The sequence below is a fragment of the Equus przewalskii genome, chromosome 23 (genome assembly GCF_037783145.1).
Source record: "Equus przewalskii isolate Varuska chromosome 23, EquPr2, whole genome shotgun sequence".
Classification (NCBI taxonomy): Eukaryota; Metazoa; Chordata; class Mammalia; order Perissodactyla; family Equidae; genus Equus; species Equus przewalskii.
In genome coordinates, this window is record NC_091853.1 from 5,987,001 (window position 1) to 6,009,039 (window position 22,039).

At 41.0% G+C, this 22,039-nt stretch overlaps 1 protein-coding gene across 3 annotated transcripts in view; it reads left to right on the plus strand.

Annotated features, from left to right (window-relative positions):
* PRRX1 (paired related homeobox 1) overlaps positions 1-22,039 on the plus strand; it is a 95,650-nt gene that overhangs the window by 47,500 nt on the left and 26,111 nt on the right. Inside the window, exons 2-5 of one of the 3 annotated variants that reach the window (XM_008519875.2) lie at positions 6,152-6,327; positions 11,314-11,495; positions 15,323-15,394; positions 21,109-21,627. In XM_008519875.2, coding sequence (XP_008518097.1) covers positions 6,152-6,327; positions 11,314-11,495; positions 15,323-15,377 — 413 coding nt within the window. In that variant the 3' untranslated portion in view covers positions 15,378-15,394; positions 21,109-21,627. Of the gene's footprint in view, positions 1-6,151; positions 6,328-11,313; positions 11,496-15,322; positions 15,395-21,108; positions 21,628-22,039 lie in introns of those variants that run through there. The other 2 variants (XM_008519874.2, XM_070591053.1) reach the window with 2 other exon arrangements.

Sequence of the window (22,039 nt, forward strand, 5' to 3'; positions counted from 1 at the left end):
TTTTGTTTCAAAGGAGCGTTGGCTATACCGAGAGAGCTAAACTTTGAGCTGTATCTACATAAAACTGGTGTAGCTTTACCCAGAGCCACTGACTCACCTTTTTGGTCAAAACCATTCAAAATAATGTCATTTCACACTTTTTAGAACATTTTATTCTCCAAAGAGTATATGTCCCCCAAATTACACTTAAGATGTTTTAATGTTATTTTCTAAGGTTTAAGACTGATACTTGACTAAAAATAAACCACATCCCTGACAAGTTGACAGTAAGGGAAAAAATATGCACATCAAAGACCATCATGACAAGTTCAGGCTCTGGCTGCTGTCATGATAATGCACCCTAAGGTGAACCAGAGCTGCACAGTTGGGCATTTGTACTGGCAGAGACCTCGTCCCTCTTGACTGTTGCTGGGATTCAGTGATGGAGGATGCCAGGTATGCTGTTGAGAAGGTGTGGATGTGCTTATATACTTGGCTTTGGTCATTGTGATGTACTAAGCTCCATCTGCGCTGCAACGGTCATCCCAGTTATCTGGCCTGTGTGCCATTGATTGGGGTACATATTAAAAGGATGCTGTCGTAATTGCAATCGGAGTTTAGTGTAACCAAAGAAATTCAAATGAATGCCACAGTTATATCTCGCTGCTTTTCATAGGCCTTGCAATAAAAGCCAAACAGTTTTTAGTGGCTTTTGCAATTATACTTCCCTTCAATTTTCCAAAGGTTACAGGGCCTGAACCACACAAATCCCATTAAAGTAAGTAGTTGTTGTGCAACATAAGTTCCTTTGAAAACATTCTTCAATGCCCATAAAATGATCTTCGGGCTGCTCTTTAGATCCGCTTGCCTGCCATGTTTTCAACCAAAAGGCAGATGACAAGCTTTGATGTGGTGGTTGGTTTCTGCTACTGAAGCTGGCGTTTTATCTTCTTGCATCAGATTTCTTCCCAAATTGACATGACTCAGGCATATGAGAGACATTTTTCTTCAGATTTTATTCCTAAAATATGTTTTTGCTGTACCTTTAAATTATATTTGGCTGACCAGTTGGAATCTCCAAGACTTCTCCCAGAAGAGGGTCAGGGTGTTTGGCAGTTAACTGAAGGCTGCCTGGTGAGTGCAAGGCCTTAGTGAGTAGGGATCACGGCAAGCTGCCTCGTCCTCATGCTTGAGGATAGCACTTCACACTGTCTTCTCTAATCTCCCTTCAGCGCAACTTTGGCAGCCACATCTGGAGTCCAGAGTGAATTTCACTCTAGAGCCAAGGACACAGCTATTGTCCTCTTGAACTTGTATTTGAGTGCACAAGGGGCCTCCTGCTTAAAACTAAGGGCTTGCTTTACTGGAGAAGTGCTTCTTGTGTTTTCTAACATCCTGATCCATTGGACACACCATTCTCTTTAACATCTCTTTCTCATATGTGTTCCTGTTTGTTTAAATCATTCATCTTGGAGCTGCTTTTCTAGCAAGAAATAAAAATGAAGGACTAATTCCTGCATTTACAAAGGAATCAAACCACACAGCTCCTCCCATCTCTAAATCTGATGACTAACCTATTTATTTGAAAAAGAAACACAGCAAAAGGTTTTTTCCCTCTGTGGGTAAAATTATCCAGAGACAAAAGATAATGTTAACCTAATTATTTTCTATGCACTATTAAAAAGAATAATTGGAATTCAGAAATTCTTCAGCCCTTTAAAACTTCAGATGAATCACCAATGTTCTAATTTTCCGAGACTGCTTCTATACCACACCACTATAAATCTTTCAAATTTTATTTAAATTTGATTTATCAAGAGACCCTATATCTTTTCCGTAGGAAGATCTGAATGCATTTAGGTGATAAAGCATTTACATAGAAAGAATTGACCCATAATTTTAAAAAAGTATTTGATTATATACTAAAATATATATAGGGATTTGGAGAATGGATATCAATATGGATTGGAGTTACCAGCAAAGTTTTATAGAGGAGATAAGATTTGAGATGTGTCACAGGGGACAGCTTTTTTTTTTTTTTAAAGCTTGGCACCTGAGCTACCATCTGTTGCCAATCTCCTTTTTCTTCTTCTTCTTCTCCCCAAAGCACCCCCAGTCCATAGTTGTATATTCTAGTTGTAGGTCCTTCTTGTTGTGCTATGTGGGATGCCATTTCAGCATGGCTTGATGAGCAGGTCTACGTCCATGCCCAGGTTTAGAACCAGCAAAACCCTGGGCTGCTGAAGCAGAGTGCGCAAACTTAACCGCCCAGCCATGGGGCCTGCCCTGGAAACAGAGATTTTGAACTCAGTCCTAAAATGAAAGAAAGAGAAGTGCCAATATGGATGTAAGGAGAAGATGGAAGATGGGGTGTACTGGTGTGCTAAAATAACTCTGCATAGATTTAATTGGTGAATCAAGGACTTACAGAGGCCATTGAAAAGGAAAATTCAAGAACATCTGGATCAAAGTAGCTATTCTGCATGAGAGTGGCTGCATTTTTTTACTGGCTATTCTGGTAGAAATGACAACATGGATATAGATGGACCCTGTTTCTTAGACCCTGTTTATATAGGTAGCATGAAAAAACCTATCTTTCCTATAAAAATTTTCTTGGGGTAATGGTTTTTATTTATGTCTCTGATGCTTCATTGTTCCTCTCATGCACAGCATGTATATTGTCATTTGCACTTGAGAATGGAGTAGAATTAGGAGCCCTGGTTTCTGGCTCTGGCTCAGTCACAGCTTGTATTGTGATTTGGGGGAAGTTACTTCATTCTTCTAGGCCTCATTTACCTCAACTGTAAAATAAGACAGTTGAGTTAGACAATTTCCCTGGTTTCATTTGGTGCCAATATTTTATGACTCATGATTCCAAGTGAAAATATATTTGTTAATAAGGTCATTTTGCCTGTTTTTATTGGAAAGTGTGGCAATAACTGCATACTTGCAATTCACTCAACCATCCATAGCATACGCAATCATCCATAAGATCTGTAAACACCTTGGACTTGAAACATGATTTTGATAAGAATGCATCCATGTAGCCTGTGGTTATTCTTCCATTTGGTGACTCTTACCCACTTCAGAATTCCAAAGAATCAGATGCTTCCTGTTGCCCAGTTGGACGTTAGTGTCCTCAGACAGCATGTTTCAAAATCAACCTTTACTGTAGCTGTTTTTACAAGAAAGATGATCTTCTGGCAGTGATAAAAATATACTACTTTCTCTCCCCTGTATTCAACCAGAGTCTGGAGTCTGATAAGTGCTTATCACAGGCCCTTCAGACGCCCCGCATTTGTTAACCTCTGCAATGTTGACTTTACCTCTCACGCTGCTGAAGAGACTGTGCTGGGTCCTGTTCTTCCGTGTTCTTGGAGGAAAGCAGGGAGCTCACACTTTGTGAGTCGTGAGCAAAGACAGATGAGCTGCAGGGCTGCCGCTCAAGCTGTCTCTGTTGTCCCCTCATTGTCTCTTCCTATTATACTCACACTTTGAAGGACATTTACCAGATCCAGACTCCTTGGACCCCTGTTACTTGTGTGTCTTTTCTCACCTTCAGCATGGTCTGGACTGGTGTTTTCATTTGTTAAAAACAACAAGAACGTTCACTGGGAAACTTTCGCTGGAATTGTTTCCGGTCATCATAGCTATTTATTCTCTGTCATAAACTGTAATTCTCCATTTCCCTTACTCCCACGTCAGGGGACTTGGTGGTTTACGGTGGGCAGTCGGTGGAATTTGAGTGAACTGTGGAAGATTTCAAAGAAAGATTATGTAGCAGGTTGTAGTACTAAGAACAAACCATAAAATATTCTTGTTCTCAATCACAGTTTGGCAGGACAAGAAGAGATAGGCTTACAAAACAGCATAAAGGATTTAGAAGTTGTGGTTATACCTGAGAAGGGATTTTCTTTGAGAGAACAAAGCAAATCATGGGATTGGCTTAATAAAGGATTTCCTTTATATGATTGAAAATGATAGCCTAGAGTCTGTCTAATTAGTCTCCATCTGGGGGTCGGTGAGGAAGCTAAGGATTTTTTGCATACTTCTGTTTAATAGGAGCATGAAATGCAGGTCGCGGTGCTGTCATAAAGATGACCTAGAGAGAGCTGAAGTGCAAGGCATATAGAACTGGAGACAAAAAAGATCTGGGAAACTGAGTGGGAACACCAGAAATGCCTCCAAATACTCAAATAGGAAGCAGAATACAAACGCAAGGCAACTGCTGATAGGTGTTTGAATTCTGCGTTGATAATATTCTAAACTAATTTTGCTAATAGCTAAATAGTGGTATAATCAGGGCTGTTACTTGAAACATCCCAGGCCTTGATAGATCTATGATAATTAAATTGGCTGCGTTCTCAAGATGCCACTGGTCTGACATTGACAGTGTCACAGCAGTGCCTTCAAAGCAGGGCTTCTAGTTGACACACCACAAATGTAACAAAACAGAGAAGTGGTCAACCGTGAACACAACCATGAAGCTGAGAGAATGGGTGGCAGCAGCTGCTTAGCTGGAGGAATGTGATTGAGATCATATTGGTGTTTTTTTGTGTAGAAATGGTTGTCTTAACACAAGAAAATTTTCACATTTTCCCTGAAAACCAATTCAATAAGCACTTTCTATATCTGGCCACTTTAAATATCAAGGGGAAATGTGCAGTCTCTATTCCGAGTTCCAAGCGCATTCCTGGTGCAGAAGAAGGGGTCTTTGCTCAAAAAGACTTAGAGGCCTCAGTTGTTTGGCACTGAGGGATCTGGGCTAGGAACTCCTCCATTTAAGCTACACTTTGAATCCACGTCCAAATCTAGAACATGCCCTCAATTTCTTATAAGAATTATAGTATAGCTCAGGTAAGAATCACTTTTCTTATGGTGTCGTGACTCCTGCCAGTAGTTTTCTTGAATATGTCATGTGTTTATAGTCAGAGAGGATCGAGAGACTTCGCATGTTGAAAAAAATGGCTGAGAGCTACTTTCTATTGAATGAGGAACAAGCGGCCCAGCTCTCCTTTCTCTCCATCCTCCCTCTCGTTCCTCATATTTTTCTTTGGGCTGAGTTTCTTTGGGGAGGGCTGTTGGAAGTGTAAGTCCAGTTCATCAAGCCGAGTGTGTGTCTGGGCCCCAGCAGCTCAGCGCTGTAAATCTCCCGGCACCGCACAGGCTCTGCAGTGGCTTGGGCCTCAGAGTGATAACTTGATGGTGGTGTTAGCACAGCTGGTATTCCACTCAGCATCATACATCCATCATTCCTGCCTGGGCTGGGTGGGGGTGCCCGGACAGGAGCACACTGCTCTCGGACTGCCATGGGCAGGCTGGATGATCAGCTTGCCAAGGTGCCTTCGGGGAAACTCAGAGAAAACCAGGGAAGGACAGGTTATAACTTGGGGTCGTGATTCTCCAAAGGTTCCTAAGATCTCAGGGCCCTAGAACTCAATTTTTGGGTGAAAATGTTTTAGCGATCTTTCAGTACTCTTTCCAGTTCTAGAGTTCTCATAGGGTGTGTCCAGGCCAACATAGGCTTGGGTTGATGGTGTTGTAGCACTAACCCTGATCTAGGCCAAGGCTCCGGAAGCCTGCCTTAGCAACAGCATGGAGCCTTGAGTGAATGCAGTTAGGAATTACTTGCTGTTTCCAGGAGAATGCATGGTAAAACAGAAATCCCTCTAATGACTTTGAACATGGTTTTTCCTCTTTACCTCTGCATTTGTGTTTATGTGGGTATGTTGAGGAGAAGGCATCAGGGATGGTTGGTCTCTTTGGTTATGAAATTATATGAATGAACATAATACTGTCTAAGACAAATTCTGAAGCAATCTACCCTTCTTCCCCCATCTCTAGAGAAGTCCAGAGAACAGGGGCAGGAGTAAGATTTTCCTTTAGCCCTCTTTGACAAAATAGGAGCATGCAAGAAATGTCCCTCTGATAGTTCAGGTCTGGTCCCAGACTTAGAAACAAGTAAGCGACAGAACTGCTGGGTAGTCTTCGCTTATGAACTTGAGAGCACCAATGCCCACATTTGCACATTGAAAGTGGTGTTGGCTGTAACACTTTGATAAGGACGTAAGCAAATGAAACAATATCTCACTGCAGATATATAGTCAAGAAGTATAAACTAGGACCCCCCAACATGACTTTAGCTCCTTATCATTAATTTCTTCTATTCCAGATGATCAGATGAACTCAGAGGAAAAGAAGAAGAGAAAGCAGCGGAGGAACAGGACGACCTTCAACAGCAGCCAGCTGCAGGCTTTGGAGCGTGTCTTTGAGCGGACACACTACCCAGATGCTTTTGTGCGAGAAGACCTGGCACGCCGGGTGAACCTCACCGAGGCCAGAGTGCAGGTAACCGAAATCTTCCCCTCCTCAGAGGCACATCTCAGAAGACTGTTTAAAAACACAAGGTGTAGGGGCCAGCCTGGTGGTGTAGTAGTCAAATTTGCATGCTCTGCTTCAGCAACCTGGGGTTCGCAGGTTCAGATCCCCAGAACGGACCTACATGCTGCTCATCAAGACATGTTGTGGTGGCATCCCACATATAAAACAAAAGAGAGGACGATTGGCACAGATGTTATGTCAGGGACAATCTTCCTCAAGGAAAAAGATACACAAAACAAGGTGTAGGTTTCAGGCTGGAGCTGGGACTAATAAGCATTATATATGGGCAGCATGAGGTCACAATCAGTTTCTAACTGTGTATCTTTGGGCAACATAGTATTTTTAAAAATCTAATTGAATGCCTTTAGGTGGGATGGAATATGCCTTTTTACAGGGCTCACTCCTCCTCTTTGTTTCCCATCCTTCCAGATTCATGTAATAAACATCGTCCACCTGAGCATTTGACTCCACACTTCCGAGTTTTCAATCTGAGCTTCATGTGGCCAAAGAGATGAACTCTCTGTCCCCATCTCAGTTTTCCTCCCCAGACTTTGGGAATGTACAAACCTTCAAGAAACTCATTATAAGTACACACGATTCTGGATACTGGTGGGAGTGGGAGATAAACACATTAAAGACATTGCACTTAGGACCTGTGTTAAGAGCACATTCAAATTGGGGCCAGCCCAGTGGTGCAGCCGTTAAGTGCACACGTTCCACTCTGGCAGCCCGGGGTTCACCGGTTTGGATCCCAGGTGTGGACATGGCACCGCTCATCAAGCCATGCTGTGGCAGGCATCCCATATATAAAGTAGAGGAAGATGGGCACGGATGTTAGCTTAGGGCCAGTCTTCCTCAGCAAAAAGAGGAGGATTGGCAGCAAAAGTTAGCTCAGGGCTAATCTTCCTCAAAAGAAAAAAAAAGCACATTCAAGCAGATGGCTCTTTGTTTCTGTGAAGTGAGGGAAGATAAGGACATGTCAGCCCAGGGTAGAGAGAGAACAGTGATTCTTTCTAACAATAGTGACATGACACATGAACTACAAGCCAGGCATCTAGAAATGACACAGTCTGTGATTAGTAATCATAATAATGATAATAATGTAATAACTAAACACTACCTGAGCCCTGAGAGGCCAAGCAGTCTTCTAAATACTTCACATAAATGAATCTGCTAATCCTCACACCAGTTCAATGAGGTGGACAGTGTTCTTCATCTTATAGATGAGGAAGCTGAGGCGCAGAGATGTTAAAGTGTTTTACCCAATGTCTCACAGTTAGGAAGTGGCTGAACTAGGATTCGAACACAGATACACAGATCTAGAGTTCATGCTTTTAAGCGCCACAGTAAACTTTGAATCAGTGAAAGTCTCCTGGCTAAATGCTTTTTCATGTGGTGCCTGTTCTCTCTGCTGACGGTCAAGACCTTATTGTCTTCCGTATTGCCACCGGTAGGCTGCTCTTTTAGTAAGGACCGTGGACCAAATCTGTCTTGTCTTCCTGAGGACATTATTTTTTGTATATCTGTGTTCAGTCTGGACTTGAGGGATTTCTTTATGCAAATGATGAAAGTTTTGACCACTGGGGACTTGAGCTAGACCCCAAGGCCCTTGAGAGTAAGAACCATGTGTATTCCATGGGGCACTGTATGCTGTGAGAGACATTTGCTGAGTTGAGGGAGAGGGTCCTGGAGCTCCCTTCAGTTGGAAAAGAAGGTGTGTTAGAGTTTTCCCCACAGGAAACAGGGACCTCGCCTAGAAATGCTCCCCAGGAGAAAAAAAAATGCCAATGACAAAAGGGGGAAGGTTATCTGGGCGCCATGGTGCCTCCGAGCACAGGTTAGAGAAAGCAGGAGTGAGGACGCGCTCGCTGCTTCTTGGCAATCCATCAGGGCTCAAGTGAGAGGGAGCCACAGGGACAAAACTCACTTTTTCTCTCTCCGTCCCGCCATCCAAAGCACAGCTCTGAGGTCTGCCTTCCCACATCCTCTTTCCTCATGCTGCTGACCACAGCTCTCTAAACATGCTCTGTTTCTACTCCTAAATCCCTTCCTCTCTCCTTCAAAATCCCTATATCTTTTATGCCCCAGGCTTGGCTTGCAGTGGTGTAATAAATAATTTTAGACCAGAAACCCACAGTACCTTGAAATACCATTTTTGCCATGGTGATCTGAATTTTAAATAAGGAAACCTGGACAGAGCAATGAGCAATGTTGGAAATTTTTTTTTTTAATGTGAAAGAGAAATCTGTGGGTTGGGGAGCTATCTTGCCCCCATTACAACAATAAGAAAACGCCTGTCTTATATGTTGAAACTATTTCATCTTCCTCCTTTCCCACGCTACTATGTCCCAATGGCTTTCAGAGCTGTAGACATTTTGTGTGTGAGTGGACAGAATTCTCCCTCCAAGACTTGCTTCTTCCTCCACGAAGTCTTACTTTTTCCCAGTCAGAACCACTCCCTTCTGACTCTGGCCTTTTTTATACTTTTGGTATTTATCACAACGTGACATGTATTGTATTCAGTTGTATGTGGGCCAACTTCCCCAACTAGACTGTGAAGATCTCTTGGACGGAAGCCATGTCTTATCATCTTTGTAAAATTTATTTTTTTCTTTCTTTTTCTCCTTCTTTAATTCCCCCTCAAACATTTATCAAGCACTTATTATACTCTTGGAACTGTTTTTGGCTTCCTGGGGATGAATAAGACCCTGGCCCTCTCCTTAAGGATGTAATAGACTGGAGGCAGAGAAGACAGATGTGTGTACCATACTGTTATGATGTAGTCAGATGATTCCTACACTAAAAGGATGTACAAGAATTAGTGATAGACCAGAGGGAGGAATGATCAAATCTGCCTGGGGAAAAAGGGTGAGATTACACATATATTAAGCACTCATTCTGTGCCAAGTCTCATAACAAACCTGTGTGTAGTCATTATTATTTCCTTTTGGTTAGGAGATGAAGGATCAGAGAAATTAAATAACTATCCAACAACACATCTTTACAGTAGTGGAGACAAGCAAAGTCTGTTAGACTTTAAAGCCATGTTCTCTCCACTACAACATTTTACAAAGGAGACGCTGTTAAAGTCAAATCTTGAAAAATATTATGTCTTTTGACACCTAGACAAAGAAGGGGAGACTATTGCAGGCAGAGGGAGCATTTGGTGTGAATATCCGTAGGTGGGGAGGAACTGAATACATTTGATAGTCTTGAGCCCAGGGCAGGAGTTGCAATGATGGAGGGCCAGAGCAAGAGGTCCCAGTGATGCAGGATGTGGCTGGATTGGTGGACAAAGAGCTGACTCCTGAACAGCCTTTGTTCCGTGGTAAGAAGTTTTGACTTTATTCTATGAGGGACGGGAGCCAGTGGATAATATAAAGCAGGGCACTAATAGAATTATATTTGCATTTAAAGTGATAACTCTAATAGCAATGTGAATGGCACGTTAGAAACAAAAGAACTGGGAGGCTGCAAAGTCTGGAAAGAGGTGTCCAGATTCCACCTTAATGATTTCCACCCAGGCCCTTCAGGCTGCACGACTCCACCGGGTACCAACCCCATGGTATTTTATGTGAATATTCCTTGCAAGAGCTGTGCAACTGTTCCACTCCACACCACAGAATTTCTTTTTCCCATACTTTGTTACATGTTTCTATAATGGCACCTAAAATACTTGTTTTGCAGTTTTTCAAATTTACATGCTTGTCTTCTTTTAATAGACTATGAGCTGCTTCTGAGCAGAGCATGTCTCATCTCTCTGTTCTCAGCAGTTAGCACAGAGCTTAGAACACAGCAGGCACTCCGTAAAGATTTCTTGAATTAGTAAATGAATGAATACAATTCCTTGGCAGTCTGGAAGAGTTGTATGATCGTCATTCAGATGTCCTTGAATGATCCATTTATTATTTGTGTGAACTTCAACACATTACTTAATCTCATAGGACCCGTTTCCTCAGTGCTGAAATAAAAATAATAAAGCCTGATGTACGGAATTGTCATGATAACTATAAATAATGTTTGTCATGTGCTTATATAAGTTCCCAGTCCTAGTAGCACTTAATAAAGGGCAGGTTTACTGTTAGCTGTAGCTGATGCTGTCAGCACTACCCAAATCCCTCAAACCTTGCAATTAAATGTACTCCAGTCGGCTTCCAACCTTTAGCATTTGCATTTCTGTGCCACAAGCTTCTTTCTAGAACTCCAAGAGACTGCCCTGCCTGTGTTTAGCATGGGAGAAGTGCTAGAACATTAACAACCAGTGACGGACAGTAGCCAGTGTATGAATCCCCAGGCTTCTCACCCCTGGGCGGGAAGTATGTTTGCTGGTCAGCCCTTAAGGCCCCTGAGAGACTGAGCCACCACAGAGGGTGCTCGTTTAGTAGCACGTTCTGGAAGGTTCCTTTTCTTCTGTTACTTCCTCCTACTTGTGCTCCTTGCACCTCCCCAAGAAATCTTTTGCTTCTGCAATCCTTGTCACAGGGTCTACTTTTGGAAAGATGCAGAGTTTTCTTTAATTATCAATGAGTATCATGAAAGCAGATGAAGTTTTCACATTTTCAAGAATTTTGAAGAAACTTTTAAAATGTCATCTTATCTGTGGCAGAAGTCTAATGAGATTTTTCTTCTTGTTCTTGGTTACAACAGGGATTATAACCCATATTTTACTATCCCGTGGGTTAGACATGGATCTCATCTCTGGAACCTTGATTACTGGAAGTACTCCATGGTCCTGTTAGAATAGTCTTCACCCTTAATAGCTGTCTAAGACCGCCCATCAGGGAAGGATCGCGGCAGATTTCTCTTCTTCTAGGAAGAATTCCGGACCTATCCTGCATCTTCCCTGGGAAGGCATTATATGGTGAAATCAACCAGTAGTACTTCGTTCAAGTAACCTCTTCTTTGTTTCTCCTCTCCTTCCTCATGCCCTTTTCTCCTCCCAACATCTTCCAGGTGTGGTTTCAGAACCGAAGAGCCAAATTCCGCAGGAATGAGAGAGCCATGCTGGCCAATAAAAACGCTTCCCTCCTCAAATCCTACTCAGGAGATGTGACTGCTGTGGAGCAGCCCATTGTACCTCGTCCTGCTCCAAGACCCACCGATTATCTCTCCTGGGGGACGGCCTCTCCGTACAGGTGAATGACTGGCCCACCCTCCCTTGCTCCACTTCCACATGTTTCTCAGCGGTTGGTCACGTTCAAAGCTGCTTGTGCAGCTGTCTGACATTTCTTACTGGGTTAACCTCTTCAAAGACATTCAACTTGTTGACATCCCCAGATTTTCACAGGAGATTACTAGTTGCCCCAGGAGCAGGGTTTGGGGCAGAAGAGAGAGAGGCAGGCCAACAGCAATCTCTTCTTGGACTCAGGAACTCTTGCAAAGGTTTCAAAGATGGGGAAGAATCTAAAAGCAAAAGATCATTAAGCTATGCCCAGAGTCCCTCTTGCAACCATTCTGGAACAAGACTTTACTCCACTTCCAAATTTGAGATAGATTTGTTTTCTTATGCTCAAGTAGGAATTTAAGTTGCGAGGCTGTAAGTGTAGGACCGAAGGCAAATTTCATAGTAAGCTGATTTTGAATTAAAAGCAAAGGGAGGAAGGAAGGAAGGAAGGAAAGAAGGAGGGAAGGAAGAAAGGAAGGAAAGAAAGAAGGAGAGAGACTGAGACAGAGAAGGAAAAAAAACCCAAGAACATTCTGATCCCTTTCATGGCCACAGTTCTCTGTGAGTAGGTGGAGATGTCTGGTGATCCAAAATGCCTTCCCACTCTATTGGTAATTCTTATCTACTTATCTGAAGTTCTTTGGGGTCAGTTTGTATGGGTTTTTTAAAATATAAAGACAATGTATAATTTACACTAAACTTTTATATTAAAAAGGTCAAAATTTTTAAAGAGGCAAATAACAGAGTAATATTTCAATCTCTTGGAGAGTCATTTAACTTCCATTTCTTATGCTGTTCTGAAAATATAAGTTAATTCCAGAGGGAAGCTGAGACACAAGTGCCTAATGCATTGTCGTCAGTCTAAAGTGCCTTTCTTTGAACCTAAATGTGAGCGCTCTTGGAAGCCAGAGCAAGGCTGTTTGTTCTCTTTGGCCCATTGCAGCGGAGGAAGAAGTATTCATAAATTCATGTATTACGCTTTTGTTTACCTTTTTATTGTCAAGGTTAATTAATGGTTTAAGGAGAGGTTTTAAACTAATTATAAGAGATTATCTCCCAATCTAAACTGAACTCCTGATGTGAAATGCCACATTGGTGAATTGGAAATACTTTTCAAAATTTGATCACACTAATTAAAGCAAAAGACCTCACCTAAATGTTTTTTCTATTCCAAATTAGTTCTTTGAAAGAAACACCATAAATGCATTTGGAAATTTCTCTTTTAAATCCCTCATCATGAAATTAGCCTGAATTACTTTGGTATTAGTACATAGAGATCCTATACATAGGAAATTGGAAATTGCTGTTGCTCTCAGACATAATATGCCTTGCTGATTTCAAAAGATTAGTCATGTTTGTGTGTCCTATTCAAAATTTGACTCCTGTCCCATAGGATTTACTAAAAATACAGTTTGAAGACCATTGTGAAATCACATATTCTTTACAATTTTAAATAAGTGGAAGACTGCTTTGTTTCTCTGGTAAACATTGATAGTTCATAGACTCATTAAGTGGCTTGGGAAACTGATGTGGTTCAAAGCTTGATGTTTCAAGGCCTCTGGTTTGAATTTGATCACAACCAGGAAGTATTGCTCTTTTTTCTACCTGGATCCTAGTTCGGAACTTTTCACATCAGCTCTCAACAGTCCAGATGGCTGTCATTTGGTCCACACTAGTGAGGGCTGAGGGCAGTACACTGCATGAGTGGGGATGAAATACTTGCTGAGTTAATATTGGGTTAGACAACCTGGGCCTCAGCAAAAGTTCAAGCCCCAGTGCCTGCATCATGTATATTTTGTATATGGGCATCTAACTGAAATTATTAACATGCAATTTATATGTGCCTTTTTGGGAAATGTTCTATTTTAATTGGAAAGATTATGTAGAAATACTAGATACAGTTTTTAAAAACATTCATAATTCCACCATCTTGACATAACTGTTGATTTTTGCAATTAGAGTTCAGTATTTTATATAGTGCAGCCTTAGTGTACATATACTTTTGTATTCTGCTCTTTTCACTTAAAATCATATAACTTAGTACTTTTTATTCATTTCATGGTATGCTTTTATATTGTTTCTCTCTTAGATACAGAGTTTGTAAAAAATAATTAAAAATTTCATAGAATTTGATTGTTCATATTCTGTATGAAGAATAAGTTAACCTCCAGATATAAGTAGAAAAATGATGGTTTAAAGCATTAATTTAATCAACGACAATGTTTTTGACCCAATGTTGATTGGAGTGTTTATATTTTGATTAATTTCTAAAAGTGGCAAAAAGCTATTCTGTTATTTGGAGATTTTTCTGCTATGTTTAGAACCAAACTACATTATGATTTCACATTTTGAAGCTTGGTAGGTAATAAAAGTTTTGTTAAGGAAATATAAAAGAGAAACACGTGAAGAAAATCAAAGGAAATGATAGGCCTTTTGTGTTATGGGAAACTAACGCGCTATCTCTGTTGGTACTGTTATGTCAAGTTAGTCATCTCACATGTGACATTCATTAAAAGGCATTTCTCTTGGTTAATCCTTGGAACGCTCCTGTGTGGTAGCTCTGTCCTTGCTCTGGTTCCAAAGAAGAGACTGAACATTGCCCAAGTTTAAGCCTTCAGCAAGCAGAATTAGACTCAGTGCTCGTGATCCCTGTTTCTGTCCAACGTCTTAGGCCGCATAACCATATTTTCATTCAAATTAAAACTTACATTAATTTGAAAGTAGTAAAAAACACAAGACTGGGAAACTACGTAAACACACCCTTTCGATTCAGAGTCTGTTTCAGATCAGTGAAGCATGCCTGCAGCTGAGTTCCACATTCTGGGGTGTGTGGGCATCCCCTTGGGATGACTGATGTGGCTTAGTCACACAACCCAGGGACAGTGAGCAGACAGTTTTGCCAGAGAGGACAGTTTCCTGACTTCCACAGCTCTCCCCTGGAAGAAGAGAGGAGGAAACCAAGATTCAAAGCAGTTGTTTGCATATGGTCAGAATTATGGGATGGGAAATAGCCAGCACATTTTTTTGTGGGTGTCTTTTGTATCCAGAGTGGTGGCTGTCTAATTTATCATCCAAACTGGGACACTTTTGAGAGTGAAAGGGAGTGCTATTAATAATGACCCTAGGACAACAGGCATAAACCGGGATTGTCCCTGGCAAACTGGGACATATGGCTCACTCTATTTATAGCATGTCATGACCTCATTCCTTCCCTTGAACATGTCAGAGGTGATGATGTCAGGCAGGCAACTGAGTGACCAGAAAGAGCAAAGCATTCCCTAACAGAGACACTACTGTCCCGGCAGGTGTCTTCTTGATCTACCCGTAGCCAGTTGAAGGAAGCTTGTTTTTAGCACACACGCCCACTGCTTAGCTCAGAGCTGTTTTTCTTAGGCAAGGAAAGCACACACAAGCACCAGAGTTATGTAGACTCACAAATCTTGTGGTGCTTTGTCTCTTGGGTAGCAGTGATTAACTGAGTCCTGGACTTTTGACTGAAGTAGAAGTCAAAAGTTCATTTTAGATGAAGTAGTCAAGAAACCTTTCCCCAGAGACATCCTTTCCTATGAGAGATAGATAGAGAATGGCCTGGATCTGCAGTATTGGTCTGGAGTGCCATTCCCAGAGGGAGGGCTGGGCTCCAAGAAAACCAATGACAAGTGAACGAGAGGCCAGCTCTCCTTGTCCGCAGTTTCCCTCCCCCATCCTCCTCCTCCCTCATTGATCGTGGTCACGGTGCTGCCTGACATCTGCTGAACGCATTTGGCTCATTTCTCCCTTTCACACTTTCAAAAATAGATCCTCGTCCCTCCCAAGATGTTGTTTACACGAGGGGCTTCATAACGGATTCTAACGGAAGACACTGAAAAGGTAACTTGTCAGAGGGGGAAGAGGGTGGTTGCTGGGGGTAGGGTTTAAGTGGGAATTAAGTGTGTTCAAGAAAGTGGGGCTTGCAGTTCTAGAAATGTAAAGCAGCGAGCTCCTCCAATGGGGAATACTATTGTAAATCAGAGCTGCAAGAAAATTTGTTCATAAAGTTAAGGGTAGTCTGATAGTCTGGAGAAGAGCTCCTCAAAGATTACTGAGTGTATGAATCACCCAGGATCGTGTTACGACGTAGTCTCGGATTAGTAGGTCTGGAGCAGGACCTGGGATCTGCATCTCTAACATGCTCCCATGTGATGCTGATGCTGTGGACACTCGGTACATACTTTGAATAGTTAAGCTTTAGATGACTGTAGAATATGGGGCAGGCTTGGAAGAACTGTGTTCTTGTCCTGGCTCCTGTTGTTCCTCAGGCTGGTTGGATCATCAATCTCTTATGTAGCCTTGTATCTAACATTGAGCTACCAATAATTTCCCTACAGCATGTCTCAGGGGTGTTTGGAACCTAGAGGTAAGAAAGGTGCATTTCAAAAAGATCCTGAGACAATAGAAAGATGCAAGACTTCATATATAAAAACTTTTCTAGAAAGATGGCAGAAGGATCACTGGACATGTAGTGCAAACTGAAGGCTTATCAATGAAATGTAGTCAAGTATGTCCATTTTAAGTGCTAAATATACATTTAAAAAATCAACTTATGAATTTTAAAACCAGAACCTAGAAATGATTATTTAAATAACAAAAGATCACTTCCAAAAGGATTTGTAGGGTCTCTCTTTAAAAGTAAATTTCCCTAGGAAAACTGGTATTGAATTTTCTTAGATGAAGCAAGTACACCTCCATTGTTCTTGCACTGACCAGAGAGATGGTCTCCATCCTCTACACTTGACAGACAGAGTGGCAAAAACCTCAAGCTGTACAGCCTTTGGAAAAATCCCAAGCTGGTGAGACGCTAGGACCTCAGGAAGGCACACAAATTCTTTCACTGACAGATTTGTCTTTGGGGTGAAATTTTCAACAGCCTGTCATCATTTGTCCAAAAGGGCCAAATAGAAAACAAAGTTAGAGGTGAAAACTGAGTCAGGTACTATTTTTCCTCCAGCTCTCCTCAATCGTTTTGTGATTTGTGGACTTACACCGTGGGCGATTGGAAAGTGGATGGGCAGATGTCCTTAAGTTTCCTGGTTTAAAATCATACCATGTATAGTATTTTCCATACTTCTTTGGTGTTTGGCAGTCATTTTAATGCATTCTTCTTCATGACAACCTTTCAGGGTAGGTTGAAGTGATCAAAAATGATTTTTCCCCAGTGAACACAGAGCTCTAACCCTGCTGGTGGTTAGCATTCTGCTGTCCATGGCTGAACTCCATCTGTTAGGAATCTCCAAATATGGAGATGGAAAAATTTCAAGCTTGCTTAAATGTGTCAGCTCTGCACAAGTCCCAGTGCAGATTTGCTGAATCAACAGATGGGACGCAAGCATTTCTTTTTCATCTCTAATTCCTCAATGTACTTTATTTGGCAATGTAGTTTCTTGGTCACAGACACAAAGAACTTTACTTTCTTAAAAACTAAACAGAAATGGTGCTTTAGCCAAACCCTACAAACCTAGTCCCAGAACTCAGCTTATGTTTGCATCCTGTTGCAGGAATAGGTGGGTCTTACATAGAAGCCAAGTCCAATGGGCTTGGTGTTGATAAGCAGGCTCTTGGTGTTATGTGCTTGATCTGTATAAATCACTTAGTTTTAATCTCACTTTTTTAATCCCAGGAAGCATAATCCTGCATAGGAATGAGTGGTCATTTTACATGGTTTGAATGGCCCTATAAAATTGGTTGAAAACAGCTAATTACTCTCATTGGTTTCTGTCTTGTGAGAAAATATTTCAAGGTTCTCTTTCTGTTCCTGACACAGAGCTTCAGAAGTTTTGATGACATGGAAAACAGGTGGTCATCAACAATCTTTCAGATTGGCAGTCACTCAAGGCTCTCTTGCATCTGTTGTCACTTTGGGAAGTGGGTCCTCTCCATGTTACTTCTAATGCTGTTTTTAAAGCATGATTAAGCTGCTCTTAGAATATCCACTCATTAATTCTGTCTTTTCTGACCTGTAACAAGTCTTGCTTGTCACTGGTATGTCAAAGGACTACTCACCGCTTGCCTATATGGCACTTTCAGTTCAAGTTGAGAAACTAGACCAATGCTAAGCTTCTGGAGGGAAAACAGACTCCTAATTCTTGAGTGTGTGCACAAAATGTCACTATAGTCTTTACTTGTAGAGTTCTATATTCTAAATGCTTGTTCAGAGGCTGTGAATGAAGACTGCCTCTGACTCTTACTTCTTATAGCTATGTAATGCTGGACTAAATTAGATCAATTTTTGAAAGTTTATAATTTTCCTAAACATTTATCAAGTGAAAGTGTTGCCTCTTATCAAGCTCCTAGGGAACTGCAAAACTCACTCATTAATTTGACTGCTTTTTTATCCTCATGCCCCACTAACTTGAGGGCTTCCTACAAGGCAGTGTCATGGCCTCACTAATGATAACACCACCACAGTACAACCAGACAAGGGTGCTCTTCTCAAATCTGGAAACACAGGCTGCCATTTAAGGGAGAATGTCTCAGTGAAAATCAAATTTCCTGTGCAAAATATAACCCTAATTTCCATTAATTTGTTTTTGAGATGGAAAGTGGATCAACATTCATCTCATTTGGGATATTAATATCTGGGCTGCATTAGAGAGAAAATCTCAGTATTTCCAAGAACTACGTTACCACACTAAGTCTTTAGAATATCAGATGACTTTAGTAAACTATAAAGTAACTATAGAAAAAATGGTCATATAATAGGTAAAATTGAAATCACAACTATAGTACAAATTTCTAGAAAATAGTAACAGCATCTTTAGTAAACTCAAATAATGCCCCAAGTTTCCAGTTCTCTTTGTCTGAGAAAAATAGACCATACCTCTGATGATCGAAAAAGGAGAGAATTTCTATTAAATAGGAATTGGTTGTGCAGAATCTCAAAGGATAGAAAACATATCCCTCAGAAGGCCAAGTACTTAAAAGCACAATACTCCATGACAAGCTACAATTTGCCAATTTTTTCTTTGTGCTGTCTCATGTAGTTTCAGCTTCTGTTTTCAGAAGTCATTCAAAATTATTCTCAGTACTTAACAAATAATACAGATAACTCACAATTCCAGCTTCTCTCCCATGCATGTTAAATAGTACTATGTCGCATCTTTAGGGCTGAATTCTCTCACAGAAATCTGGTTGAGAAAGACTGACTTGGTTAATTCCATGATCTATAACTTAGGTACATTTCCCAAATCCAATCGTCTCTCTTTTTTTTACCTACTTAGATCTTTGATTTCTTTGAAATCTTAGATTTCGGTATATCCTAGAAATTTCTTGGGTATAGGATTTACACATTTGCATATTCTCCTGGTGGAGTCTTCAGTGTGAGCATGCCATTCATGTAGGAATTAAATGACGATATCTACTTGGGTTTTGAAAATAAATGAAATTTCCTGGTATATTATTAAAAAAACCTTGTCCCATTTTAAAGGGTTGTTCTGATCATTTATCTCACTCCTAATTGAAACCTGCTTTAACTGGGGACTCTTCTTCTGCCTCTGTCTTTTGGTAGATGGTGGCAAAAGTCATAGTCTAGTCTATAAATCCCACCTGCACTAATATTTGTTCATTTTCTTTACTATTAACAGATATTTTTGATAGATCTGAGAATCTGCAGTCATCAGCCTCGGCTTAGTCATGTCCCTTAGTATTTTGCTCATTCTATTAAGACAGAAAAATTAACAGGAAAGACTAGTTCCTCAGAATAAAAGCATATTGGGGAAAATATTTTTAGAATCATTACTCACTGCTGGATGACAGAGATCAATGACGTGGAGCAGGAATCAATTTAATCATACTATATCAATTTATTTCCCATTTATTTACTCATTTGTTAAGTACTTTCTTAAATGCCAAATATATGCTAGGTATGGTGTCCATTCTACCTGGGGCTACAGTGGTGAACAAGGCACATGTGGTGTCTAATCTATGGGCTTGCAGTTGAGGAGTCAAAATACGTGCTAAAAGGCAAATTACAGGATGCTATTGGAGAACTAACTTTGTGTAGACGGTTAAGATCATCTACCCTGAAATGAGTAGGAGTGACGCAGGGAAAAATGAAATGGAAGAATGTAGGATTCTTTTGGAACCCTTCTGAGTCTTCCCTCTCCTGCCATAAGACATGCACACACACACACACACATGCTCACACACATGCCAGTGCTACAAAGATTTTAAGCTAATGATGTGTATTTCTGGAAAGAACTAGTGATCTGGGACCAATTATTTTTCTTTAACCTAATTTTCCTGGGTTAATTGCTAGTCACTGAGCTGCAATAGGCTATTGTGAGTCTTGACCATAAGACTTGATTATAAGTCTTGACTATAAGACTTACATTTGGTGTCCCAAATAAGTATTAATGACAGTCTCTCTATGTGTAGAGTAGCTTTAGTTTTCTCTCTTTCTGGTCTGTCACTTGATCCCCAGAACCACAAACTCCTGTGTGGCTGACAAAATTGCATTGGAATGCAGGCAACAGAAGAGCACATGTCATTCCATTTATAAGTCTATCTCATTCCAGTCCTCAGTTGAAAGGGGTTTTGCTAATCTTAGCAACAACTAGAAACATTTTCATTTAATTAAAATGAGTTTCCTTTTAACTGTTTCTTATAACGTAATGGATATTTTGCATCCATGTCTAAGAAACCATTAGTTTTTCCTTTAGAAAGTATTCATGGCTGCAATTAATAGAAAACTGCTAGTTACAAATTTCTGCCCAGTGGTATTCCTAGGTTTTAATTACAATCTCTGACAATGAGAAACAACTTCAGGTTTTTCTCAGCAATAAGGACAATGAGAAATAGTTACCTCTGAGGTCACGAATCCTGAAACTGGAGACTTTGCTAGTTTGTCTGGGAGATTTAAACGTTTTCTAAATAACTGACCCAAAAGGCAGCGTGAGCTACTCAAGTACTTTAAGGAGAAGCTATAAACTCCAGGCCAATCGGGATGGGAAGCTCTTGATTCAGCAATACTTATCCTATCAGCCAGCGAACCCAGAATGGCAGAGAAGTTATCTTGGTCTGTTTAAATGGTTCTCCAAGTGCACTATTTAATATGGTGTTTATTGGTTATCGAAAATATGTTCGAGTTAAAGTCAGCTACCTAGAATGAAGAAGGCCCTTTAACTTCTTTTCAAATGCCTGCTTCTCTTCTTCCTTGCTCCTACAGGCTGGTGATGTAGGCAGGAAGAGAGATTAAATACTGTTTTAATTGTTCAGCTGATGAAACACCTGCTACTCAACATAAGCAACTTTCTTCTCTCACCCCAGAAATAAATCGTTACTCACTGTATCCAACACAGCAAATACCTCTGCCCCTGCCTTGCTCCACTCTCCACTGCTGTCCCCTGCCCTTCAAAACACTACCACCCTTTCCCAAGGGCCTTAGACTCCTGGAAATCTGGGGCTGTGAGGGACCTCAGAGGTCGTCTAGTCCAACTCCCGCCCTTGCCTGCCCACACCTTGAGAGTTGCATCCCTCTGGGGCGCAGACTTGCAGCTTTGTGAAACTAATGCCTGATATTCTCCCTGCTCTCTCCTTTGTCCCTACAGCGCCATGGCTACTTACTCTGCCACATGTGCCAACAATAGCCCTGCACAGGGCATCAACATGGCCAACAGCATTGCCAACCTGAGACTGAAGGCCAAGGAATATAGTTTACAGAGGAACCAGGTGCCAACAGTCAACTGAGGAAAAAAATAAATAAACAGGCCCGAGAAGAAATCAAAAACCATAAGACACCTATCCTGCTCTGTCATTTCTTCATCTGCTGGAAAAAAAAAATAAAAACAAACAAACAAAAAACAGAACTAAAATATTGGGACCATGGCAGAGAAAAGCAGGAGAGGAGCAAAATGAAAATTAGTTACCAAATGTTCCTCCTCCCTCTGGGATACCACCACCACTTGTTTCTGTGTGTGTTAATTTTGTTTTTCCTTCTATTCATGCGCTTTGCTTAATATACTCCGAGCTTCTTCTGTTAGGTTCAGACCACCCACCCCAATGATGTATGGGTTTTAAAAAAATCTACAGCAGCCAAAGAAACCATATAAATATTCAGAACAATTGTCTATAGTCTCCTCAATGACCTATTGGAACCTCAGTGCCTTACCCTATCCATCTTCCCAATTCTCTGTATAGAAGCTCTAAGAACTTCTGAAAAGCCAAAGTCTTTCTGAAGAATCTGTGCCAGACATGATTCCCTTTCTCATTGTCTCCATCTCTGTCGGTCATGGTAAGATTTTTCCATCAGCTACTGGAAAAAAAGCAATTGTGCACAACATCTGGTCACTGGCCTCTCTGATTCAATGTGATTGGCTGTGTCTGGCTAATTCTAAGCTCTAAGCTCTAGATTTAAGCTCTAGATATAAGCTCTAGATTTAAGCTCTAAGATATAGATGATAATATTGCCATCACTACCACCCCTCACCCCCATCCAAACAATCAGCCATCTCAAGTTAACAATATTTGTTGTTTTTGAAT